The 25,486-nt window shown below is 39.9% G+C and overlaps 1 protein-coding gene across 1 annotated transcript in view; it reads left to right on the forward strand.

The window, feature by feature from the left end:
• The first annotated feature begins 23,668 nt into the window (after window positions 1-23,668).
• Window positions 23,669-25,486, forward strand: part of lamc3 (laminin, gamma 3) — an 87,731-nt gene continuing 85,913 nt past the window's right edge. The window contains exon 1 of the mRNA XM_067484821.1: window positions 23,669-24,262. Within this exon, the coding sequence (XP_067340922.1) occupies window positions 23,875-24,262 (388 nt within the window). The 5' untranslated portion in view covers window positions 23,669-23,874. The remainder of the gene's footprint in view (window positions 24,263-25,486) is intronic.

The raw sequence follows: 25,486 nt of genomic DNA on the forward strand, positions 1-25,486 counted from the left end.
AGCCTCCCTCAAAACTCATCCTATCTCCTAGTACCTATGAATTACATACTTATTTGCTCCTGCTTCTCATTCTGCTGTCATCCACCTATCTTAGGACAAATGTCCTGTCAAATTCTGCTTTTATCTAGCATTAGGGGCTGAAGATATAAATGAATGTTCTCGCCTTTTTATTTGCTGCCAGTACAGTCAATTATATCTGTTTTTTATTCAGACATTCAAAAGGCATAAGAGTGAAATTGTTGAGCCTGGGGCAATGCTTGTGCCCCCTCTGTGTATTATAGGCAGCCATTTTTGCTCAAGTGACTGCTCAGCATGGCTTAGTTATCAGAGAGTAGAATGACAAATGCAAGTGACAGAAAATACATGGACTTGCATAGAAACAGACATTATGCATGTGCATGTGTGTGTGTGTGTGTGCATGTGTGTGTGTCAGTCAGAGGGAGTATGCCAGTACATACAGTATATACCCGGTCAGTTTGCAACATAATAAGCCGCTTACTTTGCATTAGCTGATAGGAACTTGGGATATTTGACATAGTCAGTACACAACATGTGAATTTTTACCATGAGGCAACCAGCTTATTTTGTTCTCTAACGAAAATAATTAATTGGCGGTAGTCACAGGCACATAAATAAATAGGAGTTCATTGCAGCCTCGGTCGTCCCACACTAAATGACACCATCTTGCAAATAAAAGGGAGATGAAGCCACAGCCAACACTTATGTCTGTTCATACCTAATATTCACCCACTCAAGGAAATGACAAGGGTAACATCACATACAGATATAAAACAACACTTACGTTAAATATATGCTTTTGAGGGATTCTATTTATTCTTCAAACCACCCAAAGCTGGTTATATGAATATGTGTATTAGGCACCTGTAGGAAGTACATGGCAACAGGCTGCACTTTCTGCATTAGAATGGTTGTTGGGGGACGCAAATAGCCCCCGAGGCAAGGCGCCTGCTGCTTCTTGGCATTAGCCCTTGAATTCTTACTCCAGGGAGGCAACTGATCAACATCACATGTGTAAAACTCATTCCTGCTCCTTTCTTTTTTTACTCTTCTGCCCCCTCCGTCTTCTCCTTCTCAAATTCCTTTTTCGACCTGTACCTTACCTTCTAGCCCTCCCTCTCCTGGCTTGTGTGGCATGAAATATGATGCGGGGTGCAGAGAAAGGCCCAAAGTGTGCAATTTATCAGTGTTAGGGATGTATGTGAGTAAGGCAGGGAGAGTAAAGCCTAAACAGCCTCTCAAATGGACTTGACTACTGTAGGTAATCAGTAGCAGCACCATATAATTTCTGTTTGATATACTGCATCTCAGAATGACCCCTCTATTAAAGGAATGTACTGGGGTACACGCTTGCAATAAAGCACTACAGACATTCATATACATAAATCCAAGCTGTGCCATTTTATCTTGTATTTAACATTCACTTCTCTCTTAGTATGCCTATTTCTCTTTCATGCTCACTTCTTCCTTCTCTCTCTCCATCTCCATGTGTTTTATTTACTGCTTTCCCTGCTCTGCCCTGCCTATCTCGAGCCTTTTTCTGTTTTCCCTTCTGAGTCTCTGTCCCTCTAATCTTTATTTCCCTGGCATCTGCTGTCTGTGCAGCTAGTCCGGAGAACACAAAGACACCAGTCTGCCTAAACAAAACAAAGTAGCATAAAGACCAAGTGCTTTACTGTAGTCCCAGTGTGCTTTATTGCCAGCAAGTAAAATTTCTCCACACTCTTGCAAAAATAAACCCCTGGCAAATATGACAAGGAGTGGCCTGTTTGCTCTTGTTCAGCCTCAATTCGCTGTGCCTCTTATTAGCAATACTGCATATAGTATCTCGATGCACTTGGCAAGTCTGTGGGAATGCTGAAGTATTTGAATGGCAGAAGGACATGTATGTGTTATGCATTAACGAAAAATAAAAGCCTGGGAGTTTGCATCAATTTTAGCTGTAAGTCTGTACTTACACAAGCTAGTGTATGAGATAACATCAGCCTGCCAAAGGACAATTTCTACATTTTTCCAGTTCTTACTGTTTCACCCGAATATCACGCTAACATTTGCTAATTAGTGCGGAACATTTAAGATTTGCACAGGATTATTGTTTTAGAAGAAATGTCTGGGTTTCACAAAAGTTGATGGGGGCATGACCTGTTTTAGCAACAACAAAACTCAACTGTGAATCAAAGTCATTAGGCTTTGTAATCCAGAGACCGTGAATGTATGTGCAAAAAGCCATTGTAAATGTTCATTTTTAATTTTCAGCTTATCCTGCGAGTTCAGGGTCGTTTGTCCGCATGTTGATTTGGCTCCGTTTTTATACCTGATGCCCTACCTGACACAACACTCCCCAATTTCTACCGGGCCAGGGACCGGCACTGAAGTGATATTACTAAATATGGACAACAACTTTTAGGCCACCCTATTAAAATGAATGAGGTGGCCAAAACATTAGAACCGCCCCTTCTTATAATGCACTAACCACTTTAACCTCAATAATTGAATTATCACCTTAATGACAGTTTTAACCTAAAAACGGAGAAATTAGAACATTGTAAAAGTAGAATCTACGGCAGAGCTGCTATATTCGATTGCATTAAATTGCACAGGTGGTCATAATGTTGTGCCCGATTGGTGTAAGTGTCACCTTATGGCCACTCAAATTTTACCACCGAAGTTACATCTAGGGTGTTAACTATGATGGTGACATATACTTCTTCTTCTGAATAGTTTAACATGCAAAAAGACACGTCTCTCTCCTTCCTCTCATCCGCAACCTGCTATTTTCGCCATGTGTTTAGTACATCATACATGCAGCATCCTGTGTTGTTACCGTGGCAAAAATGTCATGCCACTTTCACACACAATTCAGCTTGATTATTTGCAAATTAGAGTGTGGGGCCGCCAGACCTGAAGGTCAAATGTAAGAAACAAATTGGATTTGCCAGGAGCAAATGGACACAGTAATCTATCTAAATCATGACACCATGTATGAATAAAAAGGGTGACAAGTCAGCTACAGTAAACTGTTTATGGAGAACAATTAGCATTTTTATATTGTAAATTGTGCTTGACATCTAATTGTTCTGTTGTGCTAATGTGCCATAAATAATTTAACGGCTAGCATGTGTTGTCTAAAGCAATACATCTCCAAGGCTTCACTCAACATTAACTTGCAGGTACTGTACATACATCGAAAGAGCCCAGTGATGGTATGAATAGATCAGAATGTCATGTACCAAACACTAATCCATGTCAAATACACCTTGTTAAAATAAGACAAATGATGATCCCGACTTTCATCGCCTTCCCTTTTGTCTGACTAATGCTATGGCCGCTGGTGTTGCAATCAATCCTGGCAATTATATGTTCAAGAAAGTGCCAGTTTTGTTTCCAGCTAAAAGGACAGTGGGAAACATTTTATGTGTGAACTCTACCCAAACATATTCATCCATCAAAGTCATATGAGTGGGGAAGGTACAATCACCAAAAGGGCACTTCTGTATGGATTTTGTGCTGTTGTAGAAGGAAACTGCCTAATGAATCTCAATGACTTGCAATTAGTGCTGCTGTAGTTACATACCAGAATCTGCCGAGCTTGTCGAGGAGTGAGGCAAGCTGCTGTTACTGCAGTGGGACTCCGTCCCCAGGTGCTGTGCTTTGTTGTGTGGAAAGGCTCTTATTGATTCCACTGGAAACAGCTTTTTTATTAAAATCTGCATCTCAACCATCTGGTATAAGGATTCTAGAGGTGTCCAATCAAAGTACGTGAAAATTTAATCAGCAGCGTCTCACCAAAGTGACTGCACTTACCCTCTGAATGTAACATTTATTATTTATTGATGCAGCCGTTACATTGACCTTTGAATTGCTAGCTGTGTGATCCCTTCTTGTGAATACAGTCAACTGGCAAAGAAAATATGATTCGGCATCACACAGTGCTGTTCACCTTATAGCAGTGAATCTATAGAGCATGTTTACCGACATCATTTACTGTCAGTAGAAAACTGTTGTACAGACATGTCCATATGGATTATGTCATGACCCTTTTTAATTGAAACATTTTTGAGTATGCATCGTATCATGTCCACAAATACACAAACTCAACCACATACTAGAGTTGGATTAGAAGTGTTCTGATTGGATGGGTTTTAAATAAGGGTTTATAATTGTCACATGTGTAGTGAACAGCAGCTTATGTGTCAACACTTTAACTAACACATACATCAAAAAATGTCATCCTACATCCTACTCTGCTCATTAATGTCCACCATGTGTAAAACAGCTAAACCCAGCCTATATCACTAATGAGGCCAGAAACTGTCATTTGAGAAACACTGTGACTGATCCATTGCAAGATTATCTTGCAAAATCACAGACGTTTCATTTCATCTTCAGGATATATGTACTTATGATAAGATAGACACATTAAATTGGTCTTTTGCTATGGAGGGTGACTCATCTTTGCCAATAAAATAATTGCAAGTTAAGCTGGAAGCCAAGCAACATTTTAATGATATCACAGCAAACTTTGAGCTTGTAATGTATCTAAGTAATTTCCACATCATCTAAGTAAACACTGCTGACTTTCTCTTTTTCTTATTGTTTGACTTTTGTGGGTCATGTAGTTTTGTAAATTGCATTTAAAAAGATGTGTCAATAAAGCATCATTTTCTCTCAGAGAGAGAGAGAGAAAATATTGTGTGCATTGGGATAGAGAAGTATACTGTATTTTCCAACGACATTACACCTCCTAAGGCTATTAGTGACTCAGACTAGCAGAGCAGCTAAGAATACGTTGTGTACACCTATAACACATATCCACATGGTTAATTATAAATCCAAACATACTTTGTGAGCTGTTGGTTCAGTTCCTAGGTTTTACACCGATTACTGTAAACTTCCACAAAGATGTCAGTATCCTCTAACTGCAGCTTCCTTATGTGTATCACCTTTTCCTTTCATTTTTGTTACCTTCTTGTCAACATCACAAAACTCTTTACATGATAACGTAAACTATTGAAGTGTATGAAACATGTTCCTCTGCTCTACAGGATAAACTTTAACCAGCTCTCACTCACACATTGGATATGGGATAAACTATCAACAGTGAGTTCCACGACGCGATACACAATACTAAAACATATTAAAATAAAGAAAGAAATCATAAAATTAATTTGAATTATATCAGCCTAGAGGAAGGAAAGAAACAGACAAAGGCAGTGAATGAGAAAGGTCAGAAGGAGAACTAGAGCTAATGACAAGAACAATGAGAAAAAAACAACAAGAAAAGAAAAAGATTCACCAGGATCAGCACTGGCCCAGCAGCAGCTGTCAACAGACTTGTGCCACTTCCCGCAGTGCCACAACGGAGCCCAATGAGGAATAATGAGCTTTAGAAATCCACAAAGGTCACTCACTGCAAAGATCCCCCTCCTCACCCCAGCCCAATCAGAAATGCCACCACCAGAGCTCCAGAGGAAAAATCTATAGGTAGGAGATGGTGGTGAAAAACTTTTTTTTTTTTTTTTTTTTTTTTTAAAAAGCCTAAAGAACAAGAAAAGCAGTTCCAAGCACTTTTCAAAAGATCTTTACCTTTATCTGACAACTTGAGAGCAGAGGATCAGTTGGTGGGGGGGCTACAGCAGGCGAAAAAGGGAGAAGAAAAAAGGGTGGGGAGGAAAGAAAAACATTAAGGATGACACAGGGAGATTGTGTAGCAAAAGAAAGGCAGTGATTGTTGAACTGAGGCACGAACGTCTTGGTGGTAGGGCAGTGAGAGAGATGATAGAATTGGAATTATTAGAGAAGGATTGAGTTAAAATGTACTATGATGCCTCAGCGCATGAAAGAAAGCAATATCAGTGAGGACATGCAGGGGTTCTTTAATCCTGCCTCAGTTTGCTGTCCATTCCTCTAGCTCATCATACTCAGTGGATGTAGGTAAAGAGATAAAGGGGGAAGCTGAATATATTACCTTTATCCCACAATATATCAGTCAGGAACATGTGGCACTTACACGTAATTGTCTCACTTGAACTTTAAAACCGTTGAACTATTCCACACTACGATAATGCATCGCATTTTAAAGTCCCCCTATATGCAACTAATGCGCAGAGCTGTTTCCACCCAACAGTGAGTGTCCGTGTGACCTGCATTCCAGCTGCAGCTAATGTAGCCCACACGATTTGCATTTAAATACAGAACATCTGGCCTGCAGTGAATGGGGTTCTGAGGAAAACCCGGGCATTTAACCATTGCAAAGGCACATTTAAAGGCTTTGAGAGCTAAGTGCTACCAGCAATAATTAAAAAATCATTTCCAAAATGAAATAAAGAATTTAGTTGCATTACGGAAGCAGTTTCAATTTCTGAGAAACGGATGCCCAGTTAACATTAGCTTAGCATTGACGGGAAAAGCAGGGAGACACGTAGCCTATTTCAGAGCTGTTTCATGTGTGAAAAATCATGAGATGGGTAGCCACATGTCTTGCGTGGGCACATCACCAGGATCGCCTAATGAGATTTTAGAGTAGTGGCCCCTTTGCCTCTCAGCTCAGGCTTCACGGTGAGATTCAAATTAATTTAGTACAACTAAACTTTGGCAAACATTTAAATGAACATTACTTCCTTGCCAGTGCTTGTTAAGTTTAGCCATTGTGTACATAACCTATTATTGACAAATCTGAGGTGCCCATAAAAGCTGCCGAGTCTACTCAGACTGAGAAGTCAAGACAAAGACCAGTGACAGCCCAGTGAGAAGTGCAATCATTCAGTCCAATTCAGGCTTGCTGAAAGACTGAAATGTCATCTATTGTACCGCCTTGAGATGTTTGTCTCAGTTAAGCACAATAAAGCTGTTATCCACTGTTCAGTTTCTATGTGTCCAGGGTATGTTGCATGAAAATAATAGATACTATAGCTGAGTGGATCCTTTTAGGGAGAAAGTTGTATTTGGATTAATCCAACATAGTTTATTTTGTTTTGTTTTTTTTCTATAGGGCAATGACAACACCAAGGCAACGTCAAAGAACTACCACAGACAAAGACCAACTGCTGTTCCCCAGATGCAACATAGGCATCATCCTTGCAGTTCAAGAGCCACTTGTCGGCCCAAACGAAGGCAACCTGAGCTGACAAGTAGCACTCGAACACACCGGGGAAAGGGGACATTTTTACATAGCTCTAATTCACCACTAACAGTTTATAACTCGTTCTAATTGAGGATATTGCTGCTATATCTGATCTGATCAAATACCGTGGTCTCTTCTCCTGCACCGATTTGCTAAACTAACAGCCAATCAGATTGGCCTCTTTCACTGGCAGGCTGATGCCGACTGGCGCTGGCCAACGGCCGACAGTCATATTGACTTGTCTTGGCCTTTATGCATAAGAAGGTAGGATGTCTTCGTACTTTGATGTCAGTCACTGTATGACATCGGTGTTAGATAATTATACGTTTCTCATCCTGTTTTCTGTGGCCTTGTGCTGGAAAAAAAAAAATCAGCTTTACTCTCAAACTCTGACTTAAGTTGCATCAAGGGGCTTTGTTCCTCTGCCTCCTGCTGGCTGTATCTGATTATCAGCTGATTCACAGTGCTCACTGTAAAAGTGTATAGAAGTTAGTAAAATTATGTGTCCACGGTTAAATACCTTTTCTCAAATGTAACTGCTTGGATGACAGGAAGACATCTTTACTGGAAGTCAGTAATTCCAAGACAGAAATGTTAGTGTTCGTAGCCAGACCTTCCATGCCAGCACAGCATCAGTATCACCTTACATCAGTGATCTTCAGCACAGATACAGTACATCCCATTTTGTAGTAGTTTTCTGTATTCCAGAAGAGATTCCAAGGATAAACCGGCTTGTATGCTGTAGAAATTGTAAAACGCCTTCAGGCATATTTGAGATTTATGACACTGAGCTATATAAATAAAGGTAACCTGACTTGACAGAAAACAAGAGGAATGAGTGCCCAGAGGAGACACAGGAGTCACTGATGTCTTCTAACGTCCATGTCTTGTAACATCAGTAGTGGAGGGTGAGGACATTGTTGCTAAAAAGAGCAGAAGCTGAGCTGAGTGAAAGACGAGCAAAACGCTCACTATTTGTGTATAAGGTAAATTGGAGCCCCTAAAGACCCCCATCTGGGCCCGTCTCCCTTTATTTCTCCTCATCCTTTTAGCTTCAATAATAAAAGGATAAAAATACCTCAAAAGCGCGACAACACCTAATTGTGCACTGAGCATAGACAGGATCTATATTGCATATATTTAGTGCAGTTTACACTGTTATCAGAAGTGTTTTTATTCACAGTAACTTAACTGTCATAACTGTGTTGTTGATATGTTTGTATATTTATAGTAAATAGGAAAAAAGCAATACCAACTTGTATGCCCCCATGTACTGTTGTGACACTAGCAGATATGACACAAAACACATAATCATTAGCATTTAACATGCACTAAAAGTCATCTGAACCTTACTCTTTTGACTACAAGGACTGACCCTTACTAAAAAAAACAAGAAAAGAATTTCTTGTAAAAATCAGTTAATCCGTTTTTGTTTTGCTAAGAGAACACTGGTGTTTATTTATTTATTTATTTTTTTAATCAAGGTCAGGTTTTTATGGTCAGGTGTTTAAAATTCACAAACAAATAAAGAAAACTCTAATTTACATGAGATGTTAGGTCATGTGTGAAAGTAAAGCTGAAAAAATACAACCTGATTAGTAAGAAAGACACAAGTGATCAAGTGGGGGATTAATAAGTACAGAGGGGTGGAATAATAATGAATTAGATGGTCGTGTGAGAACGCACACTGATATATGCTGAGGCATGTAGTGTCCTCCAGTTGAGTTCAGGATGACTTTTTCCTATGGTACACTGCAGCATCCCTAATGATTCAAACTACAAAAGTGCTTAGATCATCACAAGAGTGCTTTCACACAACACACTCATCCAACGATTTCACGAGCTAAGAACTCCCAACACACACACACACCACATGAGTCGACAACACTGGTCTTTATACAGTAAAGGCTGTCACTGAGTCCAGGCTATGTAGCTGCACCTGCCAATATTGTGTTCAGTGTGAAAAAAGAGAAGAAATCACTAGGTTAGACTTAATTTTTCCAGTTTGCTCATAAATGATGGAACTTGTGCATGTTTGTACATTAAGTGCATCCAGATTGGTGAAAGGATAAAGGGAAAACCTAAAGTAAGAATTTGTAAGAATGCTACATATTATACAACCAAAAGAGCGTATATCAACCTGGTGATGGATTCTACAACTCTAAATGTTTCATGAACACCACACTTCAATATGATGGTCCCTTGTAGTGTATGAACGGTGTTGGTGATAAGCGCTACAACTAAAATATTAGCTTTCCAGTGCAGCTACTCCAGAGAGTTTCTTTGAATCAATATAGTTTTAATTCTGGGCGACATCATAGAACATATGTAAATTCCTTTTCACTGAGGATTAACGGGTTAAAGGTCCCTCCTTGCCGTTTTTTTTGCTAAGCTTTTATTTATTCTGGATGTCTCCTTGATTAAGATCTCTTTTTCTAGACACACCTAAGAATATAATCCCTTTAGATTACAACAGAGTCAGTCATACAAAAGTAATCATCACACATACAGATAACACAATAAACATAGCTGTTCAGAGTTGTACCTGGCTCTGATATCAAGATACTGTTCTTGGCTTTCTGCACCATTTTGTGTACAACGGTGCAGTGAAAAATAATAAATAATAGATACATAAATAAATTTCCTTTACTTTATTTACAATGTAATGATGACATTTAAATATGGTGCCACAGCCACAATCTGTTTGGAAACTAGTGCAATGATGCATTTTTACACTCAAAAACACATTTCGCATAAATTTGGCCATCAAAGGCAAATTGAGACCACTCGAAGAATTGCTATTGGTATGGTCGGCATAAGAACAAACATCACATTGCAAAAGAAAAACAATACTTGTTAAATATAACAGTCCAGGAATAATCCTTGCGAGACACCTTCATTAACATTTTAAGGGGCTTTATTTGACTTTTATTTTTATAAATGACATGTCATTTTAAGAAAATACTACAATTTTGTGATTCAAGTGGTTAAAATGTCTTTTTGTAATAGGTGATGGTTGTGCGAGTTCATAAGCTTAAGTTTTCAAACTTCTCTGGCAGAAACTACATGCTGCCGCTCAATCATCTTAATGAATCTTTAGTGTTGTTTTTTTTTTTTCTTAACTCTACTCTGTAAAATCCTGGAAACCCAGGTGAAGTTAAGGTCACCCATGACAAGCAGCTCACGGTTGCATATGTCTGAGTCTTAACCTCTTCCGGAGAATTGCTAATTACGGAGCAGAAGTCAATACCAATTGCATTGGTGTGACCATTACTATGCATATGTCCAGAACATGTAGTCACAGTCATAAGCCACTGAAAAGGTGATGGACAACGATGGTGGATTAGCAGTAAAGCTGTACTATAAATCAATACCCCACTTCCTTTACCTTCCCTGTCACATATAAAAATATATATGGAGCCATTGTTTGTTGCCATTAATTGGACATTGAGTCAGATTTATTTAAGGAATAAAAAAATTTGGTGCAGTTCATCACAGGTACAGTACACAGCCATTTTATTTTTTTTTTACATCGTATATGTATTTGAAGAGTCAACACCATCGCTCAATAGTATTTATTTTCTTTCAGCATCATCAACACCACCATAGTGCGCAGGGTGAAGGTGTGTGCAGTATTCTGACAAGGTGAAATGCAACTGTATGCAGTGCAAAGTGACTAAGAGAGCTGGAATAAAATTTCTGCCAAGTGTTCCAAGAATAATAGCAAAACACATACCAAGCAACACAGAAAATAAATCAAATGTTTCTGTGTCTGTGTCATTTATCTAATCTTCCCTTAAGATTACTGATAACCTTTATACTTTCCATGTACCAACTTTCTTGCTGTGGTTTCTGTGTCTGCCAGGGGTCTATTGAGCAAGGAAGAATGCACAAGAGATGGAAATATATTCAGAGATACAGTACATGTATTCAAGGAATGAATATAGTTTTATTTCAGGTAAATGCAATGTGGGGAAGTTTTCACAAACATATGTTGGAATTGAATTGCACACCAAATGCAAACTTGTGTATATCCATAAATACACATATTCGTTTAACTATAAAGGGAGAGAACAGACACTAGTATGTGAAAAAAGTCACTAAAAAGACTGCTAACGTCTGAAACGAGGGGGAGTGGCAAATGCATCTGAAAGTGGCCAAACACTAAAAATATCAACCTGCTGGTGGAGCTCGAGGACGAAATCAGAGGACCACCGAGAAATCATTGGTATTATCCCCCTCGAGAACATGAATGTAGTGTGATTACACCAGCCTTCAGAAGCATCTGTATGCATTGCCACCTTGGAGCTGTTCATCACACTCAAAGCACTTCCAAAACACACTCTATTTGTAGCACAACACACCCACATAGGCACACTGCATATATAAGTGCACACACATTGTCTCTCACTAATGGGCTGAGTTAGTTTGCTGCAGAGGATCATGGAGGGAACATCATCGCTGTGTTCATACGCGCATAAGCCCCGTTCGTATGTGCGTCGTTCTCCAACACTGTAATTTGTTGCATTGTTTTTAGAAACACTTTAGTTAGCAGGGACGGAGGGAAGAAGAGATGTGCCTTGACCAAACCCTGTCATGTAAACCATGCAGAACAAAGTGTTAGGAGAAAGTGGGGAAAGAAAGGAAAGAATTAGCGGGTGAACAGCGCAGCTCTTAGCCTCGGGAGTGAGATAAGCCTTGAAGAGGTCAATAAGGAAAACCATTAACTGGTAAATGGCCAGCACTGTAATAGCATTACACATTAGGCCCATAGGAATCAGGGTGGGCATATAAACACAGGAAAAGGAATAACAACAAGCTGGACAGTAAAACTAACGAGGTGCTATATCATTATCAAGTTGAGACCCCAAAAGGCTGGCCATGTGGAGGTCCGGGTTTAACAGTAAAGTACCTCAGTTGTTTTCTCCTCTCAATTCACATGTCATTTCATCTCTGAATTGTGTCATAATTTACTAAAAGACATATTGGACACACTGAGACATACTGAAAAAACTAAATACTAGATAGGCGCGGTGACAGCTTTGCATTATTCAGTCCCCCCTTCATGGCCTTGTTTACTCATACACATTCTCGCTCTTCAGTGACAGCCATGATGTAGGATTAATGCCGTCATGTGCACCTATTGTTCACACTGCTCCATCCATACGTCCTGTCCCCCCCCCGTGTTGTAATTTTCTCTGTAGCTTCTAGCCTTTCACTATGAGCATCTCCTCCCAGTCCGCATCCTTCCTTCCCCTTCACAGACGTTTCAATGAGCAGAGCACCCACTAGATATACTGTATCACTAACTCCATCAAGGATACATTGTTAGCCTTAAGGTGCTTCCTGGTGTGTGAACATGTGCCGCGCGTGTGTGTGTGTGCACACATGTGGTCGCATGCATTCCTGTTTATATGGGTGCACTTTACAGTATGTTTATATTCTCAGAGAAGAACACCAAAAGGAGGGAAAGGGCAAATTATGCAAGTATAGACTGTGCAATCGTGCGTGTGGAATAGTCGCATGTGTCGGTGGCCTGCAGTCATGTACTATACCACTGAGGTCAAATCTGCAAAGATTTAACATAAGCAGCCACATTCCCCTTTTCCATTCATATAAGATAGAATACTCATGAAATTAATTACATGTCTACCCCACCTGTGTGTGTGTGTGTGTGCGTGTGTGTGCGCGCACAAACGACAACCTCAAATAATGTAAATGAATACATGAAAGATTAGCAAGGGAGAACAGAGACCAAATAACGGTGTACCTGTGTGAAACATATACATCACAGGATTTATACAATGCCTCCAAACGGCCCTAGGTCTAGCTTTCATGCATGAATGAATCATGTTTATCTGTCACAATAGTTACGGGTGTGTTACCGGATGATCGGTGTCTTCATGTGTCTGTCGAGAATTCCTTGTAGATACTCAAACTGGCTTAAATACTATAATCCTATAAAGTAACGACTTGAAAAGGTCTGGTATTCCCACCTCTTTTCCTGCCTGCAGATCAATATTAGTCCCATTAGCTTACTTGTTATGGTGGAATCTGATTCGACAGTGTGTGCACGTAACGTGGAAGTGTTGCATTAATTGGACGTATAGAAATCATCTGACTTAATTTCTACGCATTAGGTGAAGCTGACAGATGGGCTGATGGTCTTTAAGTTGTATTCAGTGATCTAGAGTATTTATCTAATGAATGTGGAAGTATGAAGTCCTAATCATCTGCTTGTGTTCAAGAAAGATTCTAAATGATTGAACTGAAAACATAATTACATAGACTCTTGTAAGTGTAAAATACTAATAGGTTTATAAGATGTGTGTATGTGTTCTGCTCAAACGTAGCTGATATGAACCTTTGAGGTCATTTTCATTACATTTATTTATGTTCTTCTACAGAAGACCAAGATTTCATGGTATGAAGTACAAACAACAATACTACTACATTAGATTTTCATCATTTCACAGTGTCAATATACTATTGTGTGTGTGAAAGCACTTAACTCTTTCTTTAGTAAATGCTGATTTACATACTTTATGCTGTAATAAGTGGCCTGTGTATAAGTGTTTATGATATAATTGCTTAATGCATAATGTGCTGTACCAATGGGAGGTTAAATATATGAATATTTTTGCATTTTACATAATGATCATTAGTAACTTTCATCACTTTAGCCTCCCCTGTAATCAAAGGTGCTTCGCATCCTGTGACTTGCCTTGGATCACACCAAGCGATATACATCAATCAGCCACAATTACACCACCATGTGGTTTTGATATTATAGTGGGCCGGGTTCCGCATGGGCACTCTGATCGGTCTCATACGGGTTCTGACACCGACTAATCGTGGCCAGCATTAAAAAGTCCTCACCCTCTTCCCTTTCACCACAACATTAAAAACCCTCGGTGATATTAATGTTTTGGCTGATCAGTGTGTGTACTTCATACTACACAGCTTTGGTCACATTCATCTACTCAAGTGGAGTCCCACAGTCAGTCACAGAGTGCCACGGCAGGTCATTGGTTCCACTTACAAACCAACTCAAGCACAAAGCAGCTACGTCCAATCACGGGAGGTGCAAATTAAAAGTGCAAATTGCAGTATAAAAATCTCGGAGTGAAATTTAAATGTAAAACTGGAAGCCAGGGTGCATGGAGCATTTTAATGAAGCCATCGAAGGGGATTAATATCCTGGGTAATTGCCGTATCTCTTCTTTCTCCCTAAAACCCTTTTTCAATCAACAGTCAACTAATTACTAAATGTTATGAATAAAAAGCTGTTGGTTTCGAGAAGGTGGGTGGACAGTGAGAGAAAAATATGTGGCCCTCCCTGCTGTCCATTCTAAAAATGTGTGTTTTTGATACGACAATAACAGAAGGAATTGCTGAAGGATGATCTAGGACAAAGCTACAAACTCTGGGCCTCTGACAACAGCTTAACAACAGTTCAGACACAATAAATAACTACAATCCCTGGTTTGTTACAGGGCCTCAGTTTGGCTCTTGGCCCCGTAAATCACTGAAGGATTTCTCCCTGTAATGGCCCCCCTGTGCAGGAGTGTCACATTACCATGTTTGCAGGTCTCATGAAACTCTGAAACAGTTTTGGAGAATAGCTTCGTAATCGATCTGTTTATTCTGTTCAGTGTTCCCAATGCTGTAATGGGACATGAATTTCATATCAGCCTTGGAAGCTGACAAATATGGAAGTAGGATAAAATGTGGACTAATACTAGATAAAGCTGAGAAGAGGGTGAGTTATACTGCACAGATAGGAAGACCGGTTTATTATTTCCCATGGACAATACCAGAAATGTTACTGGTAAATCATTAGCACATTTAGTAGTGCTGATGGAAAACATGAACAAGTTTACTGAGTCCCAATGAGCACTGTAGTAAGAAACACTGAATGGCCAGACTTCATATTCTCCTACGGCTCCACTATCGGAGTTTACAGTCTCTGCTTGTCCCGTGTTACCTGAAATGATTACCTGTGCATGGGTCACCTGTTTGTTTCTAGTCTGCTCACCTAGTAACGAGCTGTTTAACTCCTTCTGCCCTACTACATATTAAACTCTTTTAAAAGACACCTTCACTGATTTTGAACTTGCTTCTTTTAGTTCTAGTTTGGGCAGTGCATGTACATAAATGCCATCAAACTGCCGTTTGACTTCCCTGTATAAATATATCTCTCTACTTCTAGCTGAAAAGTGGCTTCAGATGACATCACTCAGAGCAACCTTCAGTTCAGATTATATTATATTGTTGCTCATACAACAGAGTTTAACCTACTTTTCCAGAGCTTCCCCAGATGGCATCATCTGAACTCCTAATCATGAAAAATTCCTCTGGGTGATGTCATTTGGAGGACTTTTTCAGCTAGAAGCAGAAAATTATTTTAATATATTGAAGTCCTAGGGAGGTTTAAATGCATTATCGTACATTTACACCCTAAACTAAAGCCATAGGAAGCAAGTTGAAAATTGGTAAAGTTGCCCAAAAGCCTTTGGGTTTGTTGAAAGCCAAACTGTGCAACATGATTAAGGAACCTGGGTAAGAGATCAACTTTATTGTATGTAGACTGTATGATCATGGCACATGCTGAGTTGTAGGTTACAACGCGCCATTATCAGTGTGCATGTAAAAAATGAGCTAAACTAATGAAGCTTATAATCAAGGCATTGCAATAGGGATGTGTCTGTGTGTGGAAAGCAACCTACAATTGTTGCCTTGACTGATCTGTTTGCTTTACTGCAAATTACAGCTAACAATCGAACTATTTCTGTGATGTGCATTGAAAACTTGTTTGGTTCTGAGCTATGACAACAAACATACACCGATGCACCATTCGCAGATAAAGGAACTGTGTTCTTTGGGAGGATGATGAGCACCAAGCTGCCTCAGCACCTTGCATGGCAGCTAAACCATCATTATTGTTCGTAAAATAAAATGCAAAATAGCATTTCATATCTCGTAACAATGGCACATGTCAGGGTCAAGTGTCAGGGTCGGTAAGCGAGCAGTTCTCATAGTCAACATGTAGAATGCAGGAGAAATACATTTATGCAAACCCAGAAGGAGAGGAGACAAACTATTATAAGATTACTGGGTCAGATCATCCCTAAAATGTTAGGGCCTGTGGGATGCCCCCATTCAGCAGGTGCAAGTACCATCCAAGCAAGGACAAAGCTCACAACTGGCACAGCGGAGACAGGAGCTCACATCCAGAGCTCCGTGTGTGTTCAGGTTCAGGCAACAACAGGCACTTTGGATATTACCAGGAAAATATAAAAAGGTTAAACGTACATAACCACGGCGTTTGAGAAGTCTTCTGTAGTGAACCACTAAAGAAAGTTTGGTGTTAATAACTAATGGCTCTGTAAATAAAAGTGAATATTATACTGCAAGATCAGACATTTTGGCACAAAACAAATAAGTTGTCCATGAAGATTTTACTCATACATATATTGTATAAACAAAATTTGCCTGAAAGTTGGGATGCTGTATAAAACCTAAATTAAATCAGAATGCAATGAATCAGAAATCAGTTTAGATTGTAGACAGTCCATAGATCAACGGCATTCGGCTCGTCCCTCAAGGGGTCACCACAGCCAAACGCGTTCCCCACGTGGATTTGGCATATGTGTTTTTTATGCCAGATGCCCTTCCTGCCACAAACCTCCAATTTTTTTCCAGGCTTGGGACCGGCACCAAGGTGGCTGGGCGGGGCCACACCTGTTGGTGTGGGATTTTAACCCACAGTCTTCTGTATCCCAACCCAATGCCCTACCACTGATCCACCAGGCCCCTTAGATTGTAAATACTCCTGAGAGTTTTGACTGCTTTTTGAAAAATAAATGATAAATTTGAATTTGCTGTCCGCGACACGTCTAAAAACAGAGGGAAACAGTTTCCTCCAAAATCCAATCCAAGTGCTTCTCATTCCTACACACTCAGAGAGCCACCGCCATCGTCACCAGTCAAATCCACAAAGTTAATGAAACATGTCATTTTAACACTTACACTGCAGCCACAGTCCCTTAAATAGCAGTGAAGAAACTGTTATCGTGTGTCTTTCATAATGGTCCCTTTTTTTCTATTTCTTAGCGTTGCCCACACTTGTTTACTTGGCTTGCAGCGAGGCCTTTTTCACATTAGCATCATATTGGAAGAAGGCAGAAGCATTGACTTCTCGTTGTGACAGCTTGAAAGCATTCTTGTGTTTTACTCATTCAAGCACCCGCATTGAAAATCATTTTTATGTATGAGTTTTAGGTATGAAATTCCATCCAAATGAAATGAAGATATTTTTGATTACTTGGCTGAGGGTGAACATGACATATGATTGTGACGTTGCTTAGACTGCCAACATTGTTGTTTTTTGTTATTGTGTAGCACAGTCATCCGTTTTTTTTATGCCAAATACCGTGATTTTTACTATGTAGATTCCCTCATTAGTTAGATCTTAAGTCATTCATTTTATTGTTTCTCTGATGCCTATTTGTGAACAGGTTGTTTTGGGTGTTGTTTAAGACAAGCCTTCTCCCTGCTAATGATGCTCAACTGCATGTCATTGTCTGAAGAACAGAATACGTATCGGTCCACACCAGAAGTTACAGATGTTTGGTGAAGTTTTATGAATCAGAGACAGATATATTTAAGATTTAAGAACATTTTTGCAGCAGGAAGTCAAGCTTCAAAAACTACACATACTTGTATATTTACAAAATTCACTTCCCAGGTTTGTAACGCCGCCTTTCTGTGAAACGTGTCCCATATCAAGTCCAGATAACTGAATAACTAGGGTTTTTTTTTTTTCACAATTATCAACACTTCTCCATACAGCTAATTGAGGAGAGTTAATTTTCTGGTGTTGACGAGAACTCACTCTGTAGTTTGAGTGAACTCTGATTAATTTAACTGTCAACACATTGTCGCTGTTAAAACACAGTGTGGGTGTTGCTGTAAATTAACTCTGACAGAGTTGCCATAATGCCCTTTAACCATCTGAAAATCAACCATCAAATCCTAGCCTGGCTGTGAAACCAGCAATGTTAATTGGTTAAATCCCTAGAACAAAACCAATAGTTCTTAGTCATGCCAAATGTATTACTATTATCTGCTGTATGTCATCCACATCCGACACAGTGGATATAAAAAGTCCACACACCCCACTGTCAAAATGTCAAGTTTCTTGAGATGTAAAAAATCAGACGATAAATCACTTTTGTGATTTTTGTGACCTATAAATGTGCTATTTCATTAAAAAACAAACTGAAATCCTATGAGGGATAAAATACAAATAAAAAACTTACAATAACACGTTGCATTAATATGCACACTTAACTAATAAACCAATACTTTGGTGATACACCTTTCGATTGTATGAGAGAACTCTTGGGTAGGAGTCTATCAGCATGGCAGATCTTGCCTTGGGAATCCTTCCAAATCTGTCAGACTACGAGTACAAGACTCTCTTCAGGTCACCCCATCAATTTTCAATTGGATTTAGGTCTGGCTGGCCCCTTCCAAAACTTTGATCCTCTTCTGGTGCAGTCCTCCTTTTGTTGATTTGGAGGTATGCTTTGAGTCGTCATGCTGAAAGGGGAAATTTCTCTTCATCTTCAGCTTTTTCGCAGATGCCTGAAGCTTTTGTGCCAAAATCGACAGATATTTGGAAGCGTTCATAATTTCCTCCACCTTGACTAAAGCCCAAGTTCAAGCTGAAGAAAAATAGCCGCAAAGCAAAATGCTGTTACCACAATACTTCACTGTGGGTATGGTTTTTTAGATTATTATTTTGGTTATAACTTTGGAAATATGGCCAAAATGTTAAATCAGACTAAAAGACATTTTCCTAAATGCTTTTACAGGACTTGATGTATTTTTCTGCAAAATGTAACTGGGCTTGAAGGGTTTTCTCTGTAATAAAAGGCTTCCATCTTGATATATGAAGAATACAGGACACTGCTGCCACATGCAGAACACAACTATTACTTACCAGTAATAAAAAAAAACTTTCTGCAGCTCCTTTAGGGTTGGCCTCTTGGCAGCCCAGTTTTCTTTTTGTTTTGTCAAATTTGGAGGGATGTCTAGTTCTTAAGTCACTGCTATGTTTTCTCCATTTGTTGATGAGCATCTTCACTGTGTTTCATGATATATCTAACTCCTTTGACTTTTATTTTGCACTCTTCTCCTGGCTGATATTTTCCAGCAACAAGCTTAATGTTGAGGCTTGGCAACTTTTTTTTTTTTTTTATTCTGGCTGTGAGAGGCAACTGATAAAAAGTCAGACAAAAATTACTAGAAAGCTGAACTTTATATGGACTTAATCAGAGTCACTTTAATTAATGGCAAGAGTGTACTGACTACTAACATCAGTTTGAGTGCTATTGGTTATCACAGCAACATACCCAATTATAAGAGTATGTGTATGTAGCTACATTATTTTATTTTTTATTTTTCCCTAAAAAACATTTTTTTTTAAATTGGATTGTTGGATTATTGGCCACCGTAAAGGTGGAAATCGGGTTGCTATTTCAACAGGGCTGCATAGACTTTATATTCACTGTACATATGGGCTCTTATTATTCTCCCATGGCTCAATGGAAACGCAATACAACATAATGCATGCACAACCCCCCTGACAGCAAGTTCTTGTGAGCAACGTGTCTGCTTTGACTTTCCTGTAATAACTACGCAAACACGATGCTAACTGTGGCTAAATACAAATAATTTGCAAGCGACATGAAGTTGGGTTTAGGAGAAAGATGTGGATAAATGTTGAATAGTCAAAGCATTGAATTCAACAAATAATTATTTAATCATACTCTCAATAAAAAATGAAGAAATATGAAAAGCTGTCCTTTATGACAAATATATGGTTGCACTGAAACGATAAAATTCTTTCTGTAAAGTTTACTGTATGCTCACAGTGAACATTTTACCCTTTGTGTATTGTGACCAAAAAAAAATCCTACAGTAGATCGGTTATACATAAATGTAATACAGTTTTGTCAGGCTGCATAGGGCTTTCATGAAGGTGTGTGATGGCAGGAATTTTTTGTGATGATGTGGCGGTTGTGCTGCGCTCATTAGTTTGTCAGATAACGCGTTCCCTGCGGGGATATGGCATCCGCCTCCTGCATTGCTAAGTGAAGCACTGACAGCTGTGACATCAAATCACTGTTTGAAAGTGTAACTCATTGCTATGATATTGTGTCACCATAAAAAGGAGGCCATGCGTGCTGGTCTCGGTGCAACAAGCCTCACATCATGACAGCCAGATGCACCTATCTGCTGTATGAAAAGGGGTAGGTGGCAGGTGGGGGCTAAAGAAGCTGTTGAGAGAGGGGAAGATGACAATGTGAGGTAAGACACATAGGGACTAGGAGTGGAGAAGGTGGGAGGGCAGAGTGGAGTTTGAAGTATGACATGGTGCTGAGGGAGAACGACAAGAAAAACAAAGGATGGAAAAAAGCACTGGCAAAGACAAAAGGCATTAAAGCAAAAAATGGATAGATGAGAAGAAATCTGGCTGTTTGAAAAGCCTGACAATAATCTCTTTTACATCACATTCCATTTGAAATTAATATTCTGTCCACATCCAAGTCACAAAAAGGGTGGGAGGATCATTACATGACAGATGGCATTCGGTGCTTTCATGGGTTAAGCAAAGCTTCAGAAGGAGCTTGCAGTGACCTGGTAAACAAAGACCACAGTCAACTTTTACCCAAACTGTTTCCGTTTATGACAATGGTTTAAAAAAAGTGCAACCACTGTAAGCATACTGCTTTTATGTCCTACGGCTCGTGTTTGACACATGACTTTCAAAGAGAACTAGTTTGTCTGAAGTCAGCACAGTGATATTGACAGGCTGAGTCTCATGTTCTGAGTGTGTAGTCTATCATCTTTCCCTGCATCAGGGAAAGCGTGTGTTTGACTTGTCTGAATGGCTACGGTACAGTAGGGGGTCCCAGGCAATCGTATACCCTTGGGTGCTTTCCAGGCTTTTCCCCTAGTTTCAGCAGGTTCCATGCTGAGCTCATCCACTCAACTCAAACACTGTCCATGGCTTAAAAGAAAAGACTACATCTCCTTCAGGTGACTGAATGTTTTTGTAAGACTATGATGTTACAGCTTGCCAGATAGCAAACATTACCTTTATCACAGGTAAAGTCAAACATATTAGTGTATAAGTATCTCATGGCAAATTTGTGATGTTGTCCCGATGTGAAAGACCTATACAGGCAAACTTATCTATATCTGCCCTCAGGACAAACCACAGGATAAGACTTTCTCATTTCCCTTCCTTCACGCATGCATGACTTTCTCTATTTGCATGTTGTTCAAACGTGTTGCTGTCCTGTGCAACAGGTATGTTATCACATGCTGCACATTTCTTACTACAGGTGTAATGATAAATGAGCTCGACGAATAAGAGTGTGTTTGCAGAGGCATGAAACTCTTCATCATAATGGCTGAACCACATGCAGCCAAACAGAATTGAAGCCATGCCTGCACTCATCCAAAGCCAGCAGAGGATTTCACTGCAAATTGACGTGGTCCCTTTTACAATGTCTCTGCCTGAGTACTGAGAGAGCTCCAATAAATCAAGGCAATCACACGGAGATATGGGAAAGACTTTGCAGTAAATCCAGGTGGAATCATAAATGTACAGAATCTAAATGCGTCTGTCCACACTACCTGTCTCGCTCTGTTTGGTGCTACCTGTCTTATGTTTGTTTTGTCCTTCTTGATACCAGACAGACATGTTGACATTTTTCCCATCATTGTTTTAAATGTACCAGTCAGTTTCATTGTTAAATATTTCGGGACGGCAGTGCTAGTTAGCTACTGACTACAGCTGCTTGTTGTCATTCCACTTTGATACCACATTGAGTGCTGTGCACAGAGTTGTAGAGCAAGAACCTGCAAGAAGCTGCGTGAAAGGTTGAGGTTAAGAATTATGATCAACCACGGTAATAAACTGAATTCACTACAGAGTGTCTTTAATTTAATACTTTAAGACCTTGACATGCCCTTAGAGATGGATATTTGCATCCCAGACATGGGCATGTGGATGAAAACCTTCATTCAAATGTGCATTACTTAATACTACATCTTACATGGTTCCAAACTGTCAACCACTAAGAAAAACAGACCGAGAAATTGAGATTTTACAAAACTGTCCTTGGTAAACAACAGCTACTTAGACCATCGGTGAGTTAGAAAATGAATAAATCATGAATGAGGGCACAGCCACATACAGAAAAAAACCAAGCACTGTAACGCAGTTTATGCAAAATATGTAAAAATCTAATTTTGGAAGTGCCCAAAAAATAGCAAGAGTATCTACCTACAGCTGTGTTAGAGAATAGTGGATACAACTCTTTATTGATCCCTGAGGGAGGCGTTTAGGTGCCACAGCAGCAGAGCAGATATTAAGGCAAAAGTCAAAGAGAATAAATCTAGAAGAAATAAACATAATAAAAGTTCAGATACAGAGGCAACAATCACTCCAAAGTCCCTTTAAGCTTTGCTATCAGGCAAAACAGTGTGCAGTCACTTGAGTTTTCTGAAAGCAGTGGTGACTGTGGAGTCCAATAGCAGCAGAAACTCTGCACATACACGTTTAAAGCCTGTTTGATTGGTTTTGTTGATATGGATATACAAATACCCAAACAACATTAAAACCACACTCTATGGCCCTAACGACAGATTATTAAGAAAAGGAAAAAAAGCCCCCAAAAAGCCCAACTGCATACAGTTCCAACCTTGTTAATGAAAATTGGATTCTAAAGGTATAAATTGTTTTTATTAGTGACTGCAGTGACTTGCTGAGTGAGTTACTTCCCACGGTAATGGTTTTCCCACATTTTAATTTATTATTGTTGTGGAATCAAACACAGATTGAAAGGTTACACGGGACCCTAAGCAGCCAGTATGAATTACAGAGACATGCAATCCATTTCTCACTTTTCATGATTGAGTAGATCTAGCTGAAAAAGCACTGCCGCTCTTGCACTCCACTATTTTTATAAATAAATCGTCCCTTTAGGTCACGCTAGTCCCCTGAGCGACATCTCTTTATGGAGATGACCCCTGCTCGCTAAAATATTCCAGACAGTTTTAGCACCTCTACACTTCTGCTGTGAATCACTACAGTCAGCATTTACCAGAACGCCCTGCTGCGGGGCCAACTGCCAAGTCCATTTATCACCATATCGATAGTATTATGTGTTCCTATAAGTGGTAAATGCAGGTGATTTTGTAGTCACTGCCCAGAGGTGTAACATTCTCACTGCTGCATTATTTTATTTAAGTAAAGGCTGTTTTTTAAAATGATATTCTCATGCCCAGGTCTGGTTTATATCAGAAGCTAATAGTGATGTGGTGCTTGTGTTGACCAGCAGGTGGGGAAGTTTTATGGACTGTTCGATCCTCCAGCCCCCACCCCTAGCCCTCCTCTGTCTGTGTCATGCTGCCCCTGATGAAAGGCATTCCTGCACAAACTTCATTCCTCTCCACAGTGAGACAACATATGTTGGAGGCGCAGCAGAGGCAGAACACACAGGGCAGAGAAACAAAGATCTCAGCCTGGACTTATTCTGCTGTTGGATTAATTTTCTCAAGTCAGGGTCTTCATGTGTTTGCCTCACTATATGAATGTGAACGTTTGTGTAGTAGTAGTAGTGTAGATGTAATTGGAACAGCTTGTAGACATGGATGCATCATTTGCTGCGACCTCTCTTCTCCTGGCCCTGCTGCTCTTTCTTCATCCACACTATCACTACCTTGTTTGGGCTGCAATGGACTCCTGCTACGATGAGGAGGGAGCCCCAAGCCGTTGCATGCCCAAGTTTGAGAACATTGCCTTCAATCACACTGTGGAGGTATCAAATGTGTGCGGTTCCCCACCTGAGGACTACTGCATGCAGACTGGCTCAACCCGCTCATGCCACTACTGTGATGCATCAGATCCAGATCTGAGCCATAATGCCAGTCTCCTGTCAGACTTCCACAGGAATGAGGAGCCCACATGGTGGCAGAGCCAGTCCATGTACTATGGTATCCAGCATCCCAATTCTGTCAACCTCACACTCCACCTGGGTAAGAACACAGCACTCAGTTTAGTGTCAAGCCCAGACTCCTTACTTTGCTCAGGGCTCTGTTTCTATAATGTTGAATATGTCCTATTTCACTTTAAAGTGCTTGAAAACGTTCACATGCACTGCATTTCCTGTGCCCCGGGATGGATTAACAAAAATCAGTAACAGATTTAGCAACTGGAGTATTATTGTTACCAGTGTTAGGAACCTGGGGGAAAGGTTTTAAGATATACACAATACTGTCATCAGCTTTTTACTTTTATTTTCTGTGCCACAAATATCCTTTTGCTTTGTGTACTGCAAGTCGATTGGTTGGGAGCTCTTTAATACAAAACAGCTGTCCCTAACAACACATGATGTGTATTATTTAGTCGCGGCTCTGAGCTGTCTTCATGAAAAAACAATTTTGCCCAGACGTGGCATAAACTTGGAGTATTTGTGAGTGCGTAGCCACAAGGGCATGTCTGAGAATTTGGTTGGATTTAAAGTGGATAAGAAGGACACACAGTTGCATCTGTCATGCATAGATAGCAACTGAGTGATGGCGAAGTGCTGGCCCACATTTATTTTCATGCAGCCCACATAGTGCCATGGAGTATTGATGATGAACCCATTTGAATCTGGCTGCCACTATACAGTCACAACTCAAGCTGATGAGGCTTTTTATAGGCATGATTTGGGCCAGAACTTGACTAGAATGCAGACATGACACACGGCAACATGGCTCCAGCAGGATTTGTGCCAGACAATGGACACAAATCCACCTTTACTGTGTATATTAATTCACATGACATCACAGCCGCAAATTAATCAAAAAAATTAAAACTATTCATCAAACTCCATTTTACCAATCGCCAAGTGTTGGTTATTTGAACAGCAATGTACATCTGAGAAAGAAGGTAGTAAGTAACTGATGACCTGCAGAAAGGGCCTGGTTTGGCAGGAATAAGGAAATGAGTTCCAGCTGATGTTAGCTAAGCATTTACATAAAATGCATTTGGAATTCAAACGATACACTTACTTTTCAGGGAGGTAAATTTCATTAACCCTCCCAGTCTGAGGCATTTTTGCAGAGCCAGGGACTTGGTCAGCAGGTCTACTCAGTAGTGTCACTTGAAATTATGCAAATGTTCCCTTCACTTTGATGAAACTTTTCACAGAACCTTTGGAAAGAAATCCCTCAGAAACCCACTTTACTCAACTTGTGGTGGTTTTGAAATGTAGT

This window comes from Channa argus, chromosome 18, assembly GCF_033026475.1.
Source record: "Channa argus isolate prfri chromosome 18, Channa argus male v1.0, whole genome shotgun sequence".
NCBI lineage: Eukaryota > Metazoa > Chordata > Actinopteri > Anabantiformes > Channidae > Channa > Channa argus.